The sequence below is a fragment of the Cherax quadricarinatus genome, chromosome 83 (genome assembly GCF_038502225.1).
Source record: "Cherax quadricarinatus isolate ZL_2023a chromosome 83, ASM3850222v1, whole genome shotgun sequence".
NCBI lineage: Eukaryota > Metazoa > Arthropoda > Malacostraca > Decapoda > Parastacidae > Cherax > Cherax quadricarinatus.
The window spans coordinates 3,783,306-3,803,473 of record NC_091374.1 but is presented as its reverse complement, the minus strand read 5'-3'; the positions used below and the strand labels follow the sequence as shown (position 1 = coordinate 3,803,473).

The 20,168-nt window shown below is 37.5% G+C and overlaps 1 protein-coding gene across 6 annotated transcripts in view; it reads left to right on the top strand.

Annotated features, from left to right (window-relative positions):
- LOC128702140 (chloride channel protein 2) overlaps positions 1 to 20,168 on the top strand; it is a 300,885-nt gene that overhangs the window by 245,243 nt on the left and 35,474 nt on the right. For all 6 annotated transcript variants that reach the window (XM_053796196.2, XM_053796194.2, XM_053796195.2 and 3 more), the window contains 6 exons: positions 9,769 to 9,890; positions 10,918 to 11,132; positions 11,471 to 11,678; positions 12,016 to 12,141; positions 14,037 to 14,121; positions 16,000 to 16,101. In XM_053796196.2, coding sequence (XP_053652171.1) covers positions 9,769 to 9,890; positions 10,918 to 11,132; positions 11,471 to 11,678; positions 12,016 to 12,141; positions 14,037 to 14,121; positions 16,000 to 16,101 — 858 coding nt within the window. The remainder of the gene's footprint in view (positions 1 to 9,768; positions 9,891 to 10,917; positions 11,133 to 11,470; positions 11,679 to 12,015; positions 12,142 to 14,036; positions 14,122 to 15,999; positions 16,102 to 20,168) is intronic.

Genomic DNA, 20,168 nt, shown 5'->3' with positions numbered 1-20,168 from the left:
CCCAAGCTGTATTTCCAGAACTCACATGATCCAATAATAAAATTTGTTTTATTACCAGGTATCGACATTTTAGCACAGTTTTTACTTGTTAATATTTTATGTGAAATATGCACATATAAAGATTGTAGATGAATGGTTCAAAGAACCGACATGTTGTTAAATTAGACACATGTGCAACTCTTGGGTATCTTTATTGAGGAAACGTTTCGCCACACAGTGGCTTCATCAGTCCATACATAGGAGAAACTTGAAGAATAGGAGGAGAATGAGGTAATCAGTCCCTCAACCTTGAGTCGATGTGGTCAGTCCATCAATCTTGAATGTATTGATGGACTGACCACATCGACTCAAGGTTGAGGGACTGATTACCTCATTCTCCTCCTGTTCTTAAAGTTTCTCCTATGTATGGACTGATGAAGCCACTGTGTGGCGAAACGTTTCCTCAATAAAGATTCCCAAGAGTTGCACATGTGTCTAATTTAACAACATATAAAGATATACACGTTATACATGCAGTGTCCCCACTTCTACTTTATGCAGTCATCGTGTTTACCCACTTCCAAAACACCGGTTAACTGGTTTCTATGAATCATTTCATGCATATTACCACAGTAACTCGCCAAGGACTACAAAATTTTGTTAGAGGACACCTGGCAACTTAGTGGTCAGAAAAGTGGCAGATGCAGTTCAGTTTGGACGAGTTTAAAATTCTAATTTGGGGAAAGAAAACTGCCTCGGGGAGCACTAATCTAAATATATATATATTCTAAATTAATTCCACATGCTAAAATTACTGGGTCTAATCAGGAGACATCTGAACCCAAAGGAGCAGTGATGTTACGCTACAGCAATTTCACTGAAAAAATACAATTGGAAAACACTCATATTTCCGGCTGTAGGAAATATGTGCTAACCAAGACAGAACAGTGGCTTCTATTTTAATAAATTTAGATTTTAAAAGGATATATAAAAAATGGTTTGGAAGTAGAGGCTTTTGTAGATAGGCGGAACAAACTGCCAAGCAGATTTATTAAAGTCAATACTTACAGGTAGCTTTGATGAGTTTAAGAGGGAATAGTTTGGTGTAGATTGGAACCTGCCTCGCATGGGTATATAAATACCGATATTTCAGTTAATAGAGACAGTTTGGTTATAGAAAACGTTTTCATAATAGTTTCAAATAGCGATAATTTGTCTTTATTACTTCGTAGTTCAGATACTTCTTGTCTCGTCCTTGTATATTGGCAAAGAATAAATAAATTATTTTATATTGTTTTTGAACGAGATTTTCTGGGTAATTATATTTAGTGGGGGAAGAGCTAAATCCTTAGGGGTCATACAACGCTTTTTCTTGGTAAAGTTGATAGGATATTTAAGTCTATCACCTGACACATAAGGGTAATACAGCGCCAGGGAAAGTGGGAGGCAATTAGGTTCGATACATGGAACGGGAGAACAAGTTTAATTCCTTTAATGCCGGTGAGGGGCTCCTGTTGGAAAGAATTCAATTTTTCCTCTCTTTAGATCAAACCTGATTGCCACGCATTCCTCAGGCCTTGCATGACCCCTATGGGTTTAGTGCTTCCCTCTAAATAATAATATACAAAGGCTGTATACACCGAGGTGTATTTCTCAACGCATATATGTAAGTTTATTTAGGTACAATCCGCCCAAGTACAATTATCATACATAGTAACATGACGATTAAAGTATTCTTGGTCTTAGTGTTTTAGATAGACTTTAAAACTTATTAACCACCCAATGTTCTTATGATAACAATCAGTTGCATAAGAGCCCCTCACCAGACTAAATGTGTGATGCTGAGGTCTGGAGTCTGGTCATGGTACTCAGAAAGCTGCCACGTGGTTTATCGTTTTCTATGGTGCAATGTAGTGGCTGGTGGGTAACTAGTGTATAATTCATGTCTTTATTAATTTTCTTTCCATTTAAGGTGTAAGTAAGCTTATTTAGGTACAGGTACACATAAATAGTTACACAAATTATTATGCTTAAGTATCATATATTTAAATTACCTAAGATAACCCCTAAACAAATCAGTGACATTTCCATTTGGAACATGACTCACTAAATCGTAATGACACGATTGCAAACAAACTATACCACGGGTGGGGTTTGAACCCCATTGGGAAGTATAGTTTAGTTTCTATACTTTGAACGCTGCAGTTCGGAGGGTTAATGGAATTGCAATATCAGGACGCTTTTTGAGAGACAGTGGTTGAGTTTCCTCCATAGAAAGGACAAGGACCCCAATGGAAATAAGTCGCTTTTGTCTGATTTTTTTTTGGGGGGGGAGGAGGTTATCCTAGGTAATATGCACATATAGTGTATGATCATTGTACTTGTGCGCACTTGTACCTAAATAATCTTACCTAATCATTAACAAATTCTGAAGCACGTCATACTGAAATCATGTTCCAGTTTCTGTGGTTGTTTCGTTTTGTGTATTTTCGTTATAATTGTAAATATTTAAACTAATGCAGTAGTAAGATAGCCCAATATTTAAAACAGTTTACCTCTGATATTTATGTACAGACATGAGCATAAAGGCGAGTGTGATTTTCCATCAAATTAAAATTTACTCATAATTTCGTTGAAAATTTTCATTTTATAAGTTGGTATAATAATGAAATAATCGTGCCGGACTTCCCGCACGCTTGCACGCACACGAATGTACGAACGTCAGGAAATAATGTTTCAGCCTCAGGGTTATCAAGAAGTAAAATGACCTAGACCTCAAGTGAAAGTAAACTTCATACATGGTCTTATGGATGGATACGACAGGTCAGTGAAACGGAAAATATTGAAATCGGCAATTTTTAATTAAGCGGGGCCAGGAGCAGAGACTCAACCCTCTACAATCACAGAGTACACAGTGGAGCAAAGACTCGACCCACGCAAACACAAATAAGTGAATACATACAAAGAGTACTTGAGAGACAGAAGACAGGAGAATGATAGTATAGGAGGGAGAGACAGGAGCGTGATACTATAAGAGGGGGAGACTGAAGACAGAAGAGTGACAGTATAGGAGGAATGTCAGAATGGGCTGGGGTAAGTAGAGAGGGTTCCCAGAGGATAAATACAAACGCCACTAGGGGAGTCTTGATTACGACATACAAAATATTCTGATGAAATTGTTGGGCCTGACTTTCTGAAATGAAAAGGGCAGAAATAAAGGAATATAAATAAAAACCAATAACAAAATTAGTTTCAAGAACGTTAGAAACAATTATATTGTTTTAGGGTGAAAGTGGTTCAGTCGAACTCAATGCAATTTTAAGGGTATCTTAGGGCGTACGAGTCCAGAAATCAGTAATGCAGATCGACAAATTTACTGTGAGATGGTGCCAGGAGCCAGGATTCGATCCCTGAAAAACAAATCGGCGAGCCCACACCAGAAAATCATATAATCAGGGAGAAACTTAAGCTCTATTGGCAGGTTTAAAACAGCTGACGGGAAAACAGCTCACTTTCGTTCCTACAGTGTGACTTATTATTTTATGGTGGCCGCTCACTGCGGGTCTGCCCGGTTTTATTAACAAAAGTAAGAGTAAAGCTGGGATGAAAATATATTTGTTTTCCAGTGAAACAAGTCATCGATTGTGAGCAGGCTGACGCAGCCTAGTGACCCAATGCTGCTCCCCCAATAATCCCAGGACCTCCCCGCTGGCTGCAGTTACAAGCCTCACCCTCATTTTCAACCTTCTTATTACATGTTGAATTTATGGCTTGTATAAATTTAAGTGCAGTTGGGTTCGGCCATCTTGCTACCAGGTTTATGTAATTACTGCTATAACTTTGCCATAGGGAGGTCTCTCTGGGTATTGATTTATTCCAGGTCAAGAATTTTGTCAAGGTTGGGAACCAAAGCAATCATAGTACTAGGGGGAGAGAGCACAACTTTGTAGTACCCACAGTCAGTGGCCAGGCGTCAAACACCTTTTATTGTACAGCAATAAAGGAATGGAACAGACTACCCGCACATGTCAAAGCCAGTCATAGCATGAACCAGTTCAAGAAGACTGCCAAAAAGTGTCTGATGAATGAAGCTACAGAAAGGGAGGGGAATGATTTTCTATTTTTTAGCTAAAATACGTGTAAATTTTACCTTATTCCTAGTAATGACCCTCGTATTGTAGATAGTCTTAATGACCCTCGTGTAGTAGATAGTCTTTTTAGTATGATAATAAGATGTTATCTTCATTGTAGAATAATAAGAAAATATTATAACCTTTATATTATAATAATAAGGTAAAAGGACCCCAATGGAAATAAGTCACTCTGACTTTTTTGGGTTATCCTAGGTTCTCTACACATATGCTGCTATGTATGATAATTCTATGTAACTGTATTTGTGTATACCTGAATAAATTTACTTACTTATTGTCGACCAGGTCAAGAATTTACCTTTGCAATTCGTCAACTAGTTGATGACAGTGGATTTACTTGTTAAGAAAGAAATTGTTTCTGTATTGGATTAGAAGATATTGGTATTAAATATATGAAGAGAGGTTATTTGAGAAAATGTTGAATGTTGATGACTTATGATTGATTAACCATAGGCGGTTATCAGCTCAGAATATCTTGCACTGCAGGGTCCTTCAGTCGAAACCTTTGAAGCTCCTGTAGTTCGTGAACCCTTGCTGGAATGTTTGACGATATCATCATTGCCTTGCTGAAGTCTATCGTAGGCTAACATATTTCAACGCCTTGTATGAGCCTCATCTTGCGTGGAATGTGTCAGGGAAACTTCGTTAGCTTTGTTCCCGCTGTGTAACTCGGTATAAGGTAGCAGCACAATTTCAATGTATCCATTTTTTTTAAATAATGTAACAGCACAATGCTGATGTATCCAGTTTTTGTTTAATAAACAAATAATCGTTTTCTTCAGGTTGCTACTCACATCATTTGATTAACAGCCATGTACTTATTTATTGTTAGGTGGCCAGGAATAGCAAGTGTAAGGACAGTTGTCCCATGCATCTCGCCTCTTTCAGAGATCGATTCTAAATCCTTTCGGTTGCAAGCCAAGCGTTCTAACAGAGATGAATCGCCTTGCAATGTTGAAATGGCTGAAAATTCATGCGAGGAACAAGGAGGAATAGGAATAAGACCTATTTAAAGAGTGATGAATAACCGGAATAGCATTCGGAACGATATATATATATATATATATATATATATATATATATATATATATATATATATATATATATATATATATATATATATATACATATATATATATATACATATATATATATATATATAAACAAACAGCCAAGCCTTTGAGAATAGAGCAGCAGCAACGTCGAAGCTGTCACCCATCCAGTTACTGGCTAGACTCGAGGGTGATAAAGCTGTACGGGAGTGAGGCGAGGATGGCTTGGAGCCAACACAGCAATAACATCCTCCACCATCACAACACATGTCTGCTCGTTCAGTGGAGGTGCCTTGATAACAGTGAAGGGCGCTTCAACCAAGGAATTGAAACCACCTTCACCTTCCTTTAATCAAACTTTATGACCTCCCTCCTATTTCCCAGGCGCTGTATGGCTCTTAATGGATTAACTCTTCTCCGTGTATATGACAATACAGCCAGCACGTCCATGCTAACAAAACACATTATTCTGTTTATGGCATTTTATTGAGAAGACGTATCGTCTTCTCAATAAAATGTCATTTCCCGCCATTCTTTTAGTGAGAGTTTTTAGTCCCTGGTAAACAAAACCTCTTTTATTAAAACGCATATACAACATAGGATGGATAATGAGATAACAGGATGGATAATGAGAACCTTCAAAACTAGGGAGGCCAAGCCCATGATGACACTCTTCAGGTCACTTGTTCTATCTAGGCTGGAATATTGCTGCACTCTAACAGCACCTTTCAAGGCAGGTGAAATTGCCGACCTAGAAAATGTACAGAGAACTTTCACGGCGCGCATAACGGAGATAAAACACCTCAATTACTGGGAGCGCTTGAGGTTTCTAAACCTGTATTCCCTGGAACGCAGGAGGGAGAGATACATGATTATATACACCTGGAAAATCCTAGAGGGACTAGTACCGAACTTGCACACGAAAATCACTCACTACGAAAGCAAAAGACTTGGCAGACGATGCACCATCCCCCCAATGAAAAGCAGGGGTGTCACTAGCACGTTAAGAGACCATACAATAAGTGTCAGGGGCCCGAGACTGTTCAACTGCCTCCCAGCACACATAAGGGGGATTACCAACAGACCCCTGGCAGTCTTCAAGCTGGCACTGGACAAGCACCTAAAGTCAGTTCCTGATCAGCCGGGCTGTGGCTCGTACGTTGGTTTGCGTGCAGCCAGCAGCAACAGCCTGGTTGATCAGGCGCTGATCCACCAGGAGGCCTGGTCACAGACCGGGCCGCGGGGGCATTGACCCCCGAAACTCTCTCCAGGTAAACTCCAGGTAGTCGTCCAGTACAGACAATCTCCTGAACATCTTATCAACATAAAGCATAATTAGACTAATTAACATGTCAGAAAATATCTATGCCCCCAAAACAGACGAATTCCCAGATTATGTTGAAGCTAGTAATTGTGAAGAAACCAGCGGAGCTTTGCAGCCTCGCCCGGTGCTTGGCCACATATTTCATCCATCATATTGCTAATTTTGCTGTCTCAGCGGCTGGAATATCGTGCACCCGCATTTCAGCCTGTGAGTGGCTGGAATATCGTGCACTCGCATTTTAGCCTGAGTGACTGAAATATCGTGCACCCGCATTTTAGCCTGAGTGACTGAAATATCGTGCACTCGCATTTTAGCCTGAGTGGCTGGAATATCGTGCACTCGCATTTCAGCCTGAGTGACTGAAATATCGTGCACTCGCATTTCAGCCTGTGACTGGAATATTGTGCACTCGCATTTCAGCCTGTGAGTGGCTGGAATATTGTGTACCTGCATTTCAGCCTATTAGTTGTAGGTCAAAAAAAGGATTGCAATACTCAGAGTAGATGTCTGTCAACATTGCTGGTTATGTTCTAGTCATGGTATTGTGCCCTTTTCTTCATTATTGGTTATAGTTGTGATTTGTTTTATTTAAGTAACCTCGGAGTTTATTTATATTTATATAATTTACAATCTAGTTGATGCAATGTGTTTACAATCTTAAGATTTCAGATATTAACAGTGAAGTCAATGAATCATTTATCAGATAACAATATCTTCATATAGTAGGTAATTGCGAACTCTGGATACACACTTAATTTCGTTTATCTTATCATTAGCAATGAAGTGATTTGCCAATGGTGTTCACAGGATAGATTTAGATTTTGCCACCGAAGTGGCTAGTTTATTGTGCACCCCATATCCATCCTGTGGACGGTAGCGCGAGAGCATATGGATACACAAAAGGCCTAGGAACTAGGCCCCAAAGGGTTAACAGGAATACATATGGATTTATATCTACATATCTATAGTTCACTTATCTGTTACAAGCAAATTTAGGAAATTTGCTTAGTATATCTGGTATCTTATTTTCATTAATAAGATATCTTGACATGTCACATAGGTTATTATACTGTCTGTCTCTGTATTCCTCAATAAGTGGACAATTAAGCACAGTGTTCAAGAGAGTGACCATATGCCTGATCACATAATTTACATTTAGTTTGATCATCATCTGTGTGTCTCCCAAACTGCCAGAAGTACTTGTAACCAAGCCTAAGCCTGGCCACTACAACATCAGTCAGTCTGTTCACATTGCAAGTTGCTCCATAAACATACTTATCTACGTTCATGTTATCATAGTGGGTTATAGATCTACTCAGGCTTCTAACTGCATTCCTATAACAATCATTTTCATTATTTACTTCTCTCCTAATATTATTCCTAATGCTAGACACAGTTATACCAAAGTTATATTCTACATTCTCCTTCTCGCAAACCTTGTAGTCTGGTGATTGTCACAAGTGAGACACGGGCTTCATTCCACTTCATCGGGTGTCCACAATGGTCCCTATGCTCGATACAAGCGTTGCCTTGGTCAACCCGGCTTTTGGGGAGGTACGGGAGAGGAGGTGCGATAAAAAGTACGTTGGGGGAGAGTGTTAGATTTTTTGAAATTAGAATTCACGAACACATACAGTACACCTGCAATTAGGATGATAACACGACGATTTCTAAATACACGATGAAGTGGAATGAGACCCACTTACTCATGCGTGACAACACAGGCAAAAGTTGCTGGGATCTGCCGTAATTAACACCATCGACACATCCCACAAAGATCTGTGAGCTTGTTTCCAGACTTTTGACCAGCAGATTTATTACCAGTATTAGGCTCGTCTCTCACGTGATACCCACTTTCTGCAACGTGACTCATCTCGCCTCACTATCTGTCACGTATCCCAGACCACTGTAAAATACTTTTTTTTAGCTTACTCTGTATTAGGACCGAAGACACCACTGAAGTGTACACAGGTGTTTTTACTATAGTTGAAGTCACTTACTTGAAAACCTTATAAACCAAGTGAAAAGTTAGTCATTTATAAAGTTTTCCACACTTCATTTAAGTCAGCCAAGCTGCTGGTTATAGTGACCCGCAAACCTACATAGCCTTCACAAATTGGCTAATCTGGCACCTATTTTGTGTAGACAGGATAGTAATGATTGAGGTTGAAATGGTTGAGGGATTAGGCCAATTCACCTCCAATGAGTGGGACCATAGGTAGTTCAGGGTGTGTTGTCCAGTGTATGAAGAATGAGGTAGTTCAGGGTGTGTTATCCAGTGTATGAGGAATGAGGTAGTGCAGGGTGTGTTGTCCAGTGTATGAGGAATGAAGTAGTGCAGGGTGTGTTGTCTGCTGCTTTTGCTTCTGCTGTGCTCCACCCCGGTAATCAATATATCCGGGTAAATAATGACCGCCTGCACAGCTCTCCACAATTCGTTCACTGACCTCGTCCAAGACACTGAAGATCCTAGGCTAAAGTAGTAGCGGAGCGTTTTCCTTAGAATCGAAAGGACCTGGGTTCGATTTCCATACAAAATAATATGTATGATCAAGTTTTCTTTTACACCTGCCCCTGTTCACCTACAGTAAATAGATACCTGGTTGATGAATAACATATGTAACACCTAGATATCTTTTTTCAATCCAGTACAGAAAATAAATACCAGAGATGGTGGAAGAGTGGCGAGGTAATTTGAGGTGATCAGGACCACAGTCTTGATAGGGAGTGAATGCCTTATACTCGTGGGACGTGCAAAATTCTTGGTCATAGAGCGCCTGGGGAATAGAATGCAACAAGATTTGATCCAAGGAAGGGGAGGGTTGCTCATATTTCTTGAATCAAGAGCCCTTCACCAACATCAGTACACCTGTATCACCTTGAAGGGATTTTCCCCCCTCTCCAAAGTCTTCAGTACCTTGAGTTGACCTGTATACTTGATAAGATTGTATAACTCCTGTTTGTTATACAAAGCTCTGGCGCCCAGCGAACTAGGTGTGCGCTCCAGTCAGTGGTACTAGGCAGTGATTGCTGGACGAGCCTTGTGGGTTTAGCGCTTAGTTCTGATTATAATAATAACTAGACAGTGATCAGTTTTGTCCTCTCCTGCATACACCGGTCCACGAGATAGAATTTAATACTTATAATTCTCACAACAAACGAAATATTCAGAAACATTTACCTGTAATTTGCATACACAGGAATATTCCATTAAATATTATTAGCAATGTCGTCATTGTTAAGGTTGATTTTTCCTTTTCAGACCAATTTGGGACCACACCTTCGCCCGCCTGGGTGAGGACTGGGTCTTCCTCTTCATCTTAGGCACGCTCATGGCCACCATCTCCTTCCTCATTGATGACATCGTTCTTATCTGTTTTGGAGGTACAATATATTTTCTCAAATGTGCATCATGTTTTAAGTCGCGTTATTTTGTGAGGAAAGGGCATTACACTATTACTATTATTTTTTTTTATCGTGACATGCATTATTACTATACTTTGCTAATTATTATATTATTAGTACAGTAGTAGTAATATATTATTATTATTATTATTATTATTATTATTATTATTATTATTATTGTTAGATTTAAAGCATTTTTGCATTAATGGTTTACAATACTGACCAGATGACTGAACACAGTGACTTCAACGCCGGCGTTGAAGGAGTGTAGACTTCATTTCCAGTCCTGAGAATGTGTTATTATTTCCCTGCACTTTCTCGGGACTTTGTAGGTCAGGGGTCCAGCTAACCGACCCAAGGACATCTCTCTTTATCACTGCCTTGATCTTTGGTGATGAATTTCCCATCTGAGAAGTCATTTTTAAGTGTCCAGTCCCTCAGTCTAGATGGAAGGTGTACAGTTCCATAGTTATGGAAGGCAGATCCAAGAACCAACTCCAGAGTAGCATAACTGAAGCGAGTAGTAATAGGTTGGATAGGTACATGAGTGAGCGTGATTGCATGCCATTTAGACCAGCCTAGCTTGCATCAGTAGGCCCACTGAGGTGTTTCTGCTAGGCTTCAAAGAAAGCCAAGGTCAGGATCTAATTAAGTTTTTGGGTAATAGTTAATTGGAAAGAAAAACTTTCCTGAGATGCAGGGAAAGATGAAGCATTTGAAGCTCAGTGGCATATTTTAATTAATATAAAGTTATTTAATGCAGTGTTTTATAAGTTAGTTAATATTTAACTGGCTTAAACTTCCAGGTGCCTGGTTAGTAGATTGATTCAAGTTAAATTTACCGATTCTTTTACAAAATACTGGTGTAAATTTCTACTTTGCAATATGCACCATTTTATAGTCATGTGGTTGTGATAAATTATAAATTTTAAACTAAGATAACTCGGCAAAGTTAGAATGTATTGTCTATTTAAATTTGAGTCCCTAATTTAGTTTTTTCTTCCAGGTCGGATGTATTTGCAAGAATACCTGGGGAATTTCCACTGGGCTTTACAACTGTTCTCTTGGGTCATTATCCCCACACTTTTGGTGATATTTTCTGCTGCGTTCTGCCAGTGGATGGCACCTTCTGCTGCAGGCTCTGGCATACCAGAGATGAAAACTATACTCAGGGGTGTAGTGCTTAAAGAATACCTTACATGGAAGACACTACTGGCCAAGGTACATAGATAAAATGATATTTAAGGTGTTAATGTTAATGAATACCTTACATGGAAGACACTGCTAGCCAAGGTACAGACATTAAAATACTCAGAGTTAGTTTGCTGATTCTTCATCACATAGTAGAAAACAAGAGCTCCCTCACACAAGTCAACACTTTCTGCGCCCTCTTTCTTCCCTTCTCCTTCTTGTCTGTCGTTCAGTTTGTGTATGTAAAATATTTGAATTGTATCAAGCTGATAATATATATGTAATCAGCTCATATTTGCTTGCTTATACAATATTATCTTGGTAAATTCAGTATGATCAAATATATGATACCAGTACTGCATTTTCAGATTGTAGGTTTGGCTGCTGTGTTAGGCTCTGGTCTACCTCTTGGTAAAGAAGGGCCAGTGATGCACATGGCCAGTATTATTGCTACAATGCTCACAAAAATGCTACGCTACATTAAAGGCACTATTGAAAATGATGCGCGCTCTACAGATCTTCTTGCAGCTGCCTGCACCATGGGTGTTGCCGTTTCCTATGCAGCTCCTATTGGAGGTTTGTAAATGGATGTGCACATGAATATGTTATCCCATTTTTAATATTACCAGTTTAATATGGGAGAGCTAATGAAGGGCTCTTTATCCAAGGAATTGGAGCTACTCCTCTCCTTGTAAAACTGTTGTGCCACATGCTACTTGAGAATGTACATTTGTACTTCAGTGCATGTAATAAAATGCATATTTCTACTTCTGTAAAAGTTGTGCTGTATATTTAGTGCTTCATAGAATTCTTTTTTCAAGCATAAATGGTAATTGCATATCCCCTGTACTGTAGTTAGATAAGACACTTTTAATCTGGGTAAATTATTTAAAGGTAAAAATTTCTTTGCTAGGTGTTCTCTTCAGCATAGAAGTAACAACCGTATACTTTGCTGTACGCAACTATTGGCGTGGGTTCTTTGCTGCAGTTGTAGGGGCCATGTTTTATCGTCTGATGTCAGTGTGGTTCATGGGTGCTCGTAAGTAATGACAGATTTTTAGTATCTACTGTTTGTTGTAATAGTGTTTAGCATATAAGTCAAAGAACTGATGCATGGTAAAACAATTTACCTTGTCAAAATTCATTTTTTCACTTTAAAGCTCGGAGAAATGAATCTTGCCAAAGCTGTTTTGTCAGCTCAAGATCAATAGATGAGTTCCTTAACACATGAGAAGTCAATTACTTATCAGGTTTGAAAATGTGTAGATTGTGAGCTTGCCTTGTTCTTTAATTTATTTTATGTATATTTTACTTTATTTTTTATTTAAATTGGTTTTCTGTGTATAGATATATTTAGACCATATAATTCTGCATGTTTTTGTGTTTTCCTTATCCCCATAAATTACAATAATGAATTTAGAATCAGTGTGCTAGCGTAGAGCCTGAATTTCTTGCCCTCCCTGTCCCTGTGGTTACTCAGTGTTGATTTTGGTTAATGAATAATCACAATTTTACTAATTTTTTTTTTTCAAGTCAGGTTAGTGCCTTTTAGATACATTACTGTATACAGTATATACAGGTTGATCAATGTATCCCCCCAAAAAGTGACTGATTGTACCAGAGTATAGTCGTATCAATACATTTTTTTTTTCTGTGGGAGACAGACTTTGAATGTTGTGGTGAGGACGAGGCTGGAGGTAGAAGTTTCTGATACCATGCTGGATGTGAACATTTTGACGTAAACAATGATTAAAGAATGTGAATAATTGGTTTAGAAAAATGAGAAGTTGATAAATGAGATACTTGTGCAACAATTGGGTATCTTTGTTCTGCAAATGCTTTGTCAGTCAATGACTTCTTCAGTCCAATGCAGAGAAAGGTGGAAAATGAGGAGGAGTTTGAGGTAATCAGTGTGTTCACTCCATAAAGATTGATGGATTGAACATCAAGATTGATTGATTAAAGAAGTTGTAAGATTTAGTAAGTTATGTGAAAAAAGTAGGAGAATCACTGTGGAGAAAGATGGTTTAGTTATTTAGAAAAATGGTGCAAGATAGGGATGTTATGTTGGGTAGATAGAAGATGGTTTAGGGAATATCTGAGGAAGGCTTGAAAATAGGATGTGAAGGAGTTGAGAAACTATAGTGTATAGTAGGCTTTTAAGATTTGTCATGCTGTTAGAGTAGGCACATGGTAATTTCCATGAGGGGAATTTGGTAAAAAAAAGTTTACGTGCATTTTGAAGACGAGAAGTATGGTATGTACAGTAACTGTACTTTGAAAGTATGGTGCAGATGCTCTGGTTGGTGGATCATTGAACTGTGATGTTTGTGCACTTTTGTAAAAAGCAGCTATGGAGAGAAAGAGATTGACTGACTTTTTGATATTCTTTGATATTTTTGACCTTATGCTTTTTGATTTTGTATTATATTTTTCTTTTACTTTTTTTTTTTTTTTTTTTTTTAATTTTTTAATTTGATTGTACTTTTTTACTTATTTGTTTTTGTTTTTTGTTTTACTTATTGACTATTTTTGATTTGACAGACAAACTTGACTTACTGACTGACATGTAATGTATTGTTCTTTAGGTCATCCTTCCTTGGTAGAAAATCACTGGCTAGAAAAATATATACTGTATTATGTACATGTAGACTATATGTATACTGTATATAAATAAAATTTTTGCAGATGACATGTTTTTTTAAATTGGCACTAGCAAGTCTTGATCATAGTGTTGTTTTGTGTGTAATTATAGGTATGTCTGTGGTACAGTTCAGAAGCATTTAATAAATTGTTAGTTCTGACCAAACTGGATGCTTTTACTAAAAAATTATTTCTCTAAAATGTTGTTGAACTGTACCTAGAGGCAGCCAAAAGTATTTTTTTTTAGTTCATATAACCTGTAGTCTTGTATGTTGGCTGTGCACTTGACAGAGACCATCTTCCCGCTGTACAAAGTGGAACTAAACTACGCGTATCCGTATGATGTCATTGAGCTCCTGCCCTTCCTCTGTATTGGGTATGTATTTCTGGAGGCTTAATAATTCAAAACTGCTTTTTAACAGTTGTGATGAAGATTATATGTTGAGCCTTTTTGGTAAACTAAATTATTTCTAGTTAACTAGCATACCAAATATGCTTTAATATGTGTTTAATTTACAATTTTTTACTTGGTTGAAATTGATAAATTTGGTACCAGTAATTCCTCTACACTTCATTGCATACAAATTAAAAAGAAATTAACTTTAAGCATCTTGATTTCCATAAGATGCATGTGTGCTGCTGTAATATTTTGTTGCCAGTAGAGACTTATGAGACACTTCATTTATGATAGCAGTTTCTCTTGGGTGCAGTTGACAGCAACAGATTACCTTTCCTTCAGTTTCCCTCTCCCTGTGTTTTTGGTCTAACCCCTTGTGGGCCATTAACTCTCCTGCAGTGCTCCTTTTTCTTGTCCTTCGGCTTAATCCACTATTACTATTACTACTACTATTACTACTACTACTATTACTATTACTACTACTATTACTACTACTATTACTATTACTACTACTATTACTATTACTACTACTATTACTATTACTACTACTATTACTACTACTACTGTTACTATTATTACTATTACTACTGTTGATATTGCTATTATTACTATTACTACTACTATTACTACTATTACTGCTACTATTACTACTACTACTATTACTACTACTACTATTACTACTACTACTATTACTACTACTATTACTACTACTATTACTACTACTACTACTACTATTACTATTACTACTACATGTACTATTACTATTACTACTACTATTACTACTACCATTATTACTATTACTATTACTACTACTATTACTATTACTACTATTACTATTACTACTACTATTACTACTACTATTACTACTATTACTACTACTATTACTACTACTATTACTACTATTACTACTATTACCACTATTACTACTACTATTACCACTATTACTACTACTATTACCACTATTACTACTACTATTACCACTATTACTACTACTATTACCACTATTACTACTACTATTACCACTATTACTACTACTATTATTACTACTATTATTACTATTACTACTGTTACCACTACTATTACTACTACTACCACTATTACTACCACTATTACTATTACTACTACTACTATTACTGCTACTATTACTACTACTATTACTGCTACTATTACTACTACTATTACTACTACTATTACTACTACTATTACTGCTACTATTACTACTACTATTACTACTACTATTACTACTACTATTACTACTACTATACTGTTACCACTACTATTGCCTCTTTTCAGCTCAAGAGAGACTTATCAGGTTGATGCAGTTTGCCTGTGTAAACTTTGTGAATAAGAAGAGTATAAATGATTGTTGAATAAAACTTTCAGTTTTTGTTTGGTACACAATAAATGCTTTTCTCTAAATTTGGTTATGACGCTTTAATTGATATTTAGGAAAAGATTGTTTGGAAGTTTGATGGACTAGTACAGTGCTACACACTTTCTTTTAGTTTTCTGTTCATTCTTAGATTATTTTATAAATAATTGGTATGCATATTTATTTTTTCTAGACTTTAATATATATTGTAGCAATATAAATAAAGTGTGTGTGTATGTATGTATGTATGTATATATATATATATATATATATATATATATATATAATATATATATATATATATATATATTATACACACATTCATACACATATATACATTTATATAGTATTGATAAAAAATCATTTTCTTTCATTGTTTCTCCTTTAATTTAGTGATATTGAGACACCTTTTGTGGTATACATAGTTGTATTTTAACTATCATATTTGATAAGCTTTTAATATTCTTAATTTGACATTTTTTCAGCATTATTTGTGGCTTTGCTGGTTCCCTCTTTGTCTATCTCCACCGAAGATATGTGATGTTTATGCGACACAACAAGACTCTTAAGAATTTCCTCCAAAAAAAGTGAGTTTTAATGTTGTTGCTGTAGACATTGGCATTTTGCATCCTTTTGTTTTTTTTCAACACTGGCCGTCTCTCACTGAGGCATGGTGACCCAAAAAAGAAAGGAACACTTTCACCATCATTCAACACTCACCATCATTCACATTATCACTCAATCTGAGTGAAAAAATTCTGCATGTGATAAGTCCAGTAAAATGTAACGGGTTTCAAGAAGAATTTTAGAACATATAAAAATAACCAAAATTTACAAGATGGGTATATAAAAATTACTCCCTGAACATGATCAGGTTCGTTCATGTAGGATCACAAAATATTATTATTTTTTTTTTTTATTATCACACCGGCCGATTCCCACCAAGGCAGGGTGGCCCGAAAAAGAAAAACTTTCACCATCATTCACTCCATCACTGTCTTGCCAGAAGGGTGCTTTACACTACAGTTTTTAAACTGCAACATTAACACCCCTCCTTCAGAGTGCAGGCACTGTACTTCCCATCTCCAGGACTCAAGTCCGGCCTGCCGGTTTCCCTGAATCCCTTCATAAATGTTACTTTGCTCACACTCCAACAGCACTTCAAGTATTAAAAACCATTTGTCTCCATTCACTCCTATCAAACACGCTCACGCATGCCTGCTGGAAGTCCAAGCCCCTCGCACACAAAACCTCCTTTACCCCCTCCCTCCAACCCTTCCTAGGCCGACCCCTACCCCGCCTTCCTTCCACTACAGACTGATACACTCTTGAAGTCATTCTGTTTCGCTCCATTCTCTCTACATGTCCGAACCACCTCAACAACCCTTCCTCAGCCCTCTGGACAACAGTTTTGGTAATCCCGCACCTCCTCCTAACTTCCAAACTACGAATTCTCTGCATTATATTCACACCACACATTGCCCTCAGACATGACATCTCCACTGCCTCCAGCCTTCTCCTCGCTGCAACATTCATCACCCACGCTTCACACCCATATAAGAGCGTTGGTAAAACTATACTCTCATACATTCCCCTCTTTGCCTCCAAGGACAAAGTTCTTTGTCTCCACAGACTCCTAAGTGCACCACTCACTCTTTTTCCCTCATCAATTCTATGATTCACCTCATCTTTCATAGACCCATCTGCTGACACGTCCACTCCCAAATATCTGAATACGTTCACCTCCTCCATACTCTCTCCCTCCAATCTGATATTCAATCTTTCATCACCTAATCTTTTTGTTATCCTCATAACCTTACTCTTTCCTGTATTCACCTTTAATTTTCTTCTTTTGCACACCCTACCAAATTCATCCACCAATCTCTGCAACTTCTCTTCAGAATCTCCCAAGAGCACAGTGTCATCAGCAAAGAGCAGCTGTGACAACTCCCACTTTGTGTGTGATTCTTTATCTTTTAACTCCACGCCTCTTGCCAAGACCCTCGCATTTACTTCTCTTACAACCCCATCTATAAATATATTAAACAACCACGGTGACATCACACATTCTTGTCTAAGGCCTACTTTTACTGGGAAAAAATTTCCCTCTTTCCTACATACTCTAACTTGAGCCTCACTATCCTCGTAAAAACTCTTCACTGCTTTCAGTAACCTACCTCCTACACCATACACTTGCAACATCTGCCATATTGCCCCCCTATCCACCCTGTCATACGCCTTTTCCAAATCCATAAATGCCACAAAGACCTCTTTAGCCTTATCTAAATACTGTTCACTTATATGTTTCACTGTAAACACCTGGTCCACACACCCCCTACCTTTCCTAAAGCCTCCTTGTTCATCTGCTATCCTATTCTCCGTCTTACTCTTAATTCTTTCAATTATAACTCTACCATACACTTTACCAGGTACACTCAACAGACTTATCCCCCTATAATTTTTGCACTCTCTTTTATCCCCTTTGCCTTTATACAAAGGAACTATGCATGCTCTCTGCCAATCCCTAGGTACCTTACCTTCTTCCATACATTTATTAAATAATTGCACCAACCACTCCAAAACTATATCCCCACCTGCTTTTAACATTTCTATCTTTATCCCATCAATCCCGGCTGCCTTACCCCCTTTCATTTTACCTACTGCCTCACGAACTTCCCCCACACTCACAACTGGCTCTTCCTCACTCCTACAAGATGTTATTCCTCCTTGCCCTATACACGAAATCACAGCTTCCCTATCTTCATCAACATTTAACAATTCCTCAAAATATTCCTTCCATCTTCCCAATACCTCTAACTCTCCATTTAATAACTCTCCTCTCCTATTTTTAACTGACAAATCCATTTGTTCTCTAGGCTTTCTTAACTTGTTAATCTCACTCCAAAACTTTTTCTTATTTTCAACAAAATTTGTTGATAACATCTCACCCACTCTCTCATTTGCTCTCTTTTTACATTGCTTCACCACTCTCTTAACTTCTCTCTTTTTCTCCATATACTCTTCCCTCCTTGCATCACTTCTACTTTGTAAAAACTTCTCATATGCTAACTTTTTCTCCCTTACTACTCTCTTTACATCATCATTCCACCAATCGCTCCTCTTCCCTCCTGCACCCACTTTCCTGTAACCACAAACTTCTGCTGAACACTCTAACACTACATTTTTAAACCTACCCCATACCTCTTCGACCCCATTGCCTATGCTCTCATTAGCCCATCTATCCTCCAATAGCTGATAAATAATATTTTAACCATTGATTGCATGGTACACATTAAACTGTTTTACTTCTTAAGTAACACAGTGTTAACTTAATCATAAGTAAAAAGTTTTCTTACACAAAATATTCTCTCTTTCAAACTAATTTTAAAACCCTGTTTTTTTATCATAAATTATGTTTTAGTTATATTTGTACTCTTATCCTCATTCTCAAATTACCTACTTAAAATTCCTCTTCATATGCAACACATATGGTTAATTCATATATAGTTTCTTTTATTATTAATATTAGGATTATTATGTTTATTTTGAAGTGCTAAACTCGTGAGGGTCATACAGCACCCAGGCAAAGGGAGGCAATCAAGTTGGTTCAAAGAAGGGAAGATTAGCTGTGTTTCCTCAGGTCCACCCAGGACAGATACACTTAAATATCTCTTCTGGTTCATTAGACTAAATTCTCTAAATATGCTGCATATTATTTTGATCTTTCTATTTGGATATTTCTTATATTTTAAATGCCCTTAAAATGTTGACAAGAACTTATGAACAGATATGTATAATGGAGGCATCAGAGTGGGTAGGGGATGTGTAGATCAAGTGTTTACATTGAAGCATATATGTGAACAGTATTTAGATAAAGGTAGGGAAGTTTTTATTGCATTTATGGATTTAGAAAAGGCATATGATAGAGTGGATAGAGGAGCAATGTGGCAGATATTGCAAGTATATGGAATAGGTGGTAAGTTACTAAATGCTGTAAAGAGCTTTTATGAGGATAGTGAGGCTCAGGTTAGGGTGTGTAGAAGAGAGGGAGAATACTTCCTGGTAAAAGTAGGTCTTAGACAGGGATGTGTAATGTCACCATGGTTGTTTAATATATTTATAGATGGGGTTGTAAAAGAAGTAAATGCTAGGGTGTTCGGGAGAGGGGTGGGATTAAATTATGGGGAATCAAATTCAAAATGGGAATTGACACAGTTACTTTTTGCTGATGATACTGTGCTTATGGGAGATTCTAAAGAAAAATTGCAAAGGTTAGTGGATGAGTTTGAGAATGTGTGTAAAGGTAGAAAGTTGAAAGTGAACATAGAAAAGAGTAAGGTGATGAGGGTATCAAATGATTTAGATAAAGAAAAATTGGATATCAAATTGGGGAGGAGGAGTATGGAAGAAGTGAATGTTTTCAGATACTTGGGAGTTGACGTGTCGGCGGATGGATTTATGAAGGATGAGGTTAATCATAGAATTGATGAGGGAAAAAAGGCGAGTGGTGCGTTGAGGTATATGTGGAGTCAAAAAACGTTATCTATGGAGGCAAAGAAGGGAATGTATGAAGGTATAGTAGTACCAACACTCTTATATGGATGTGAAGCTTGGGTGGTAAATGCAGCAGCGAGGAGACTGTTGGAGGCAGTGG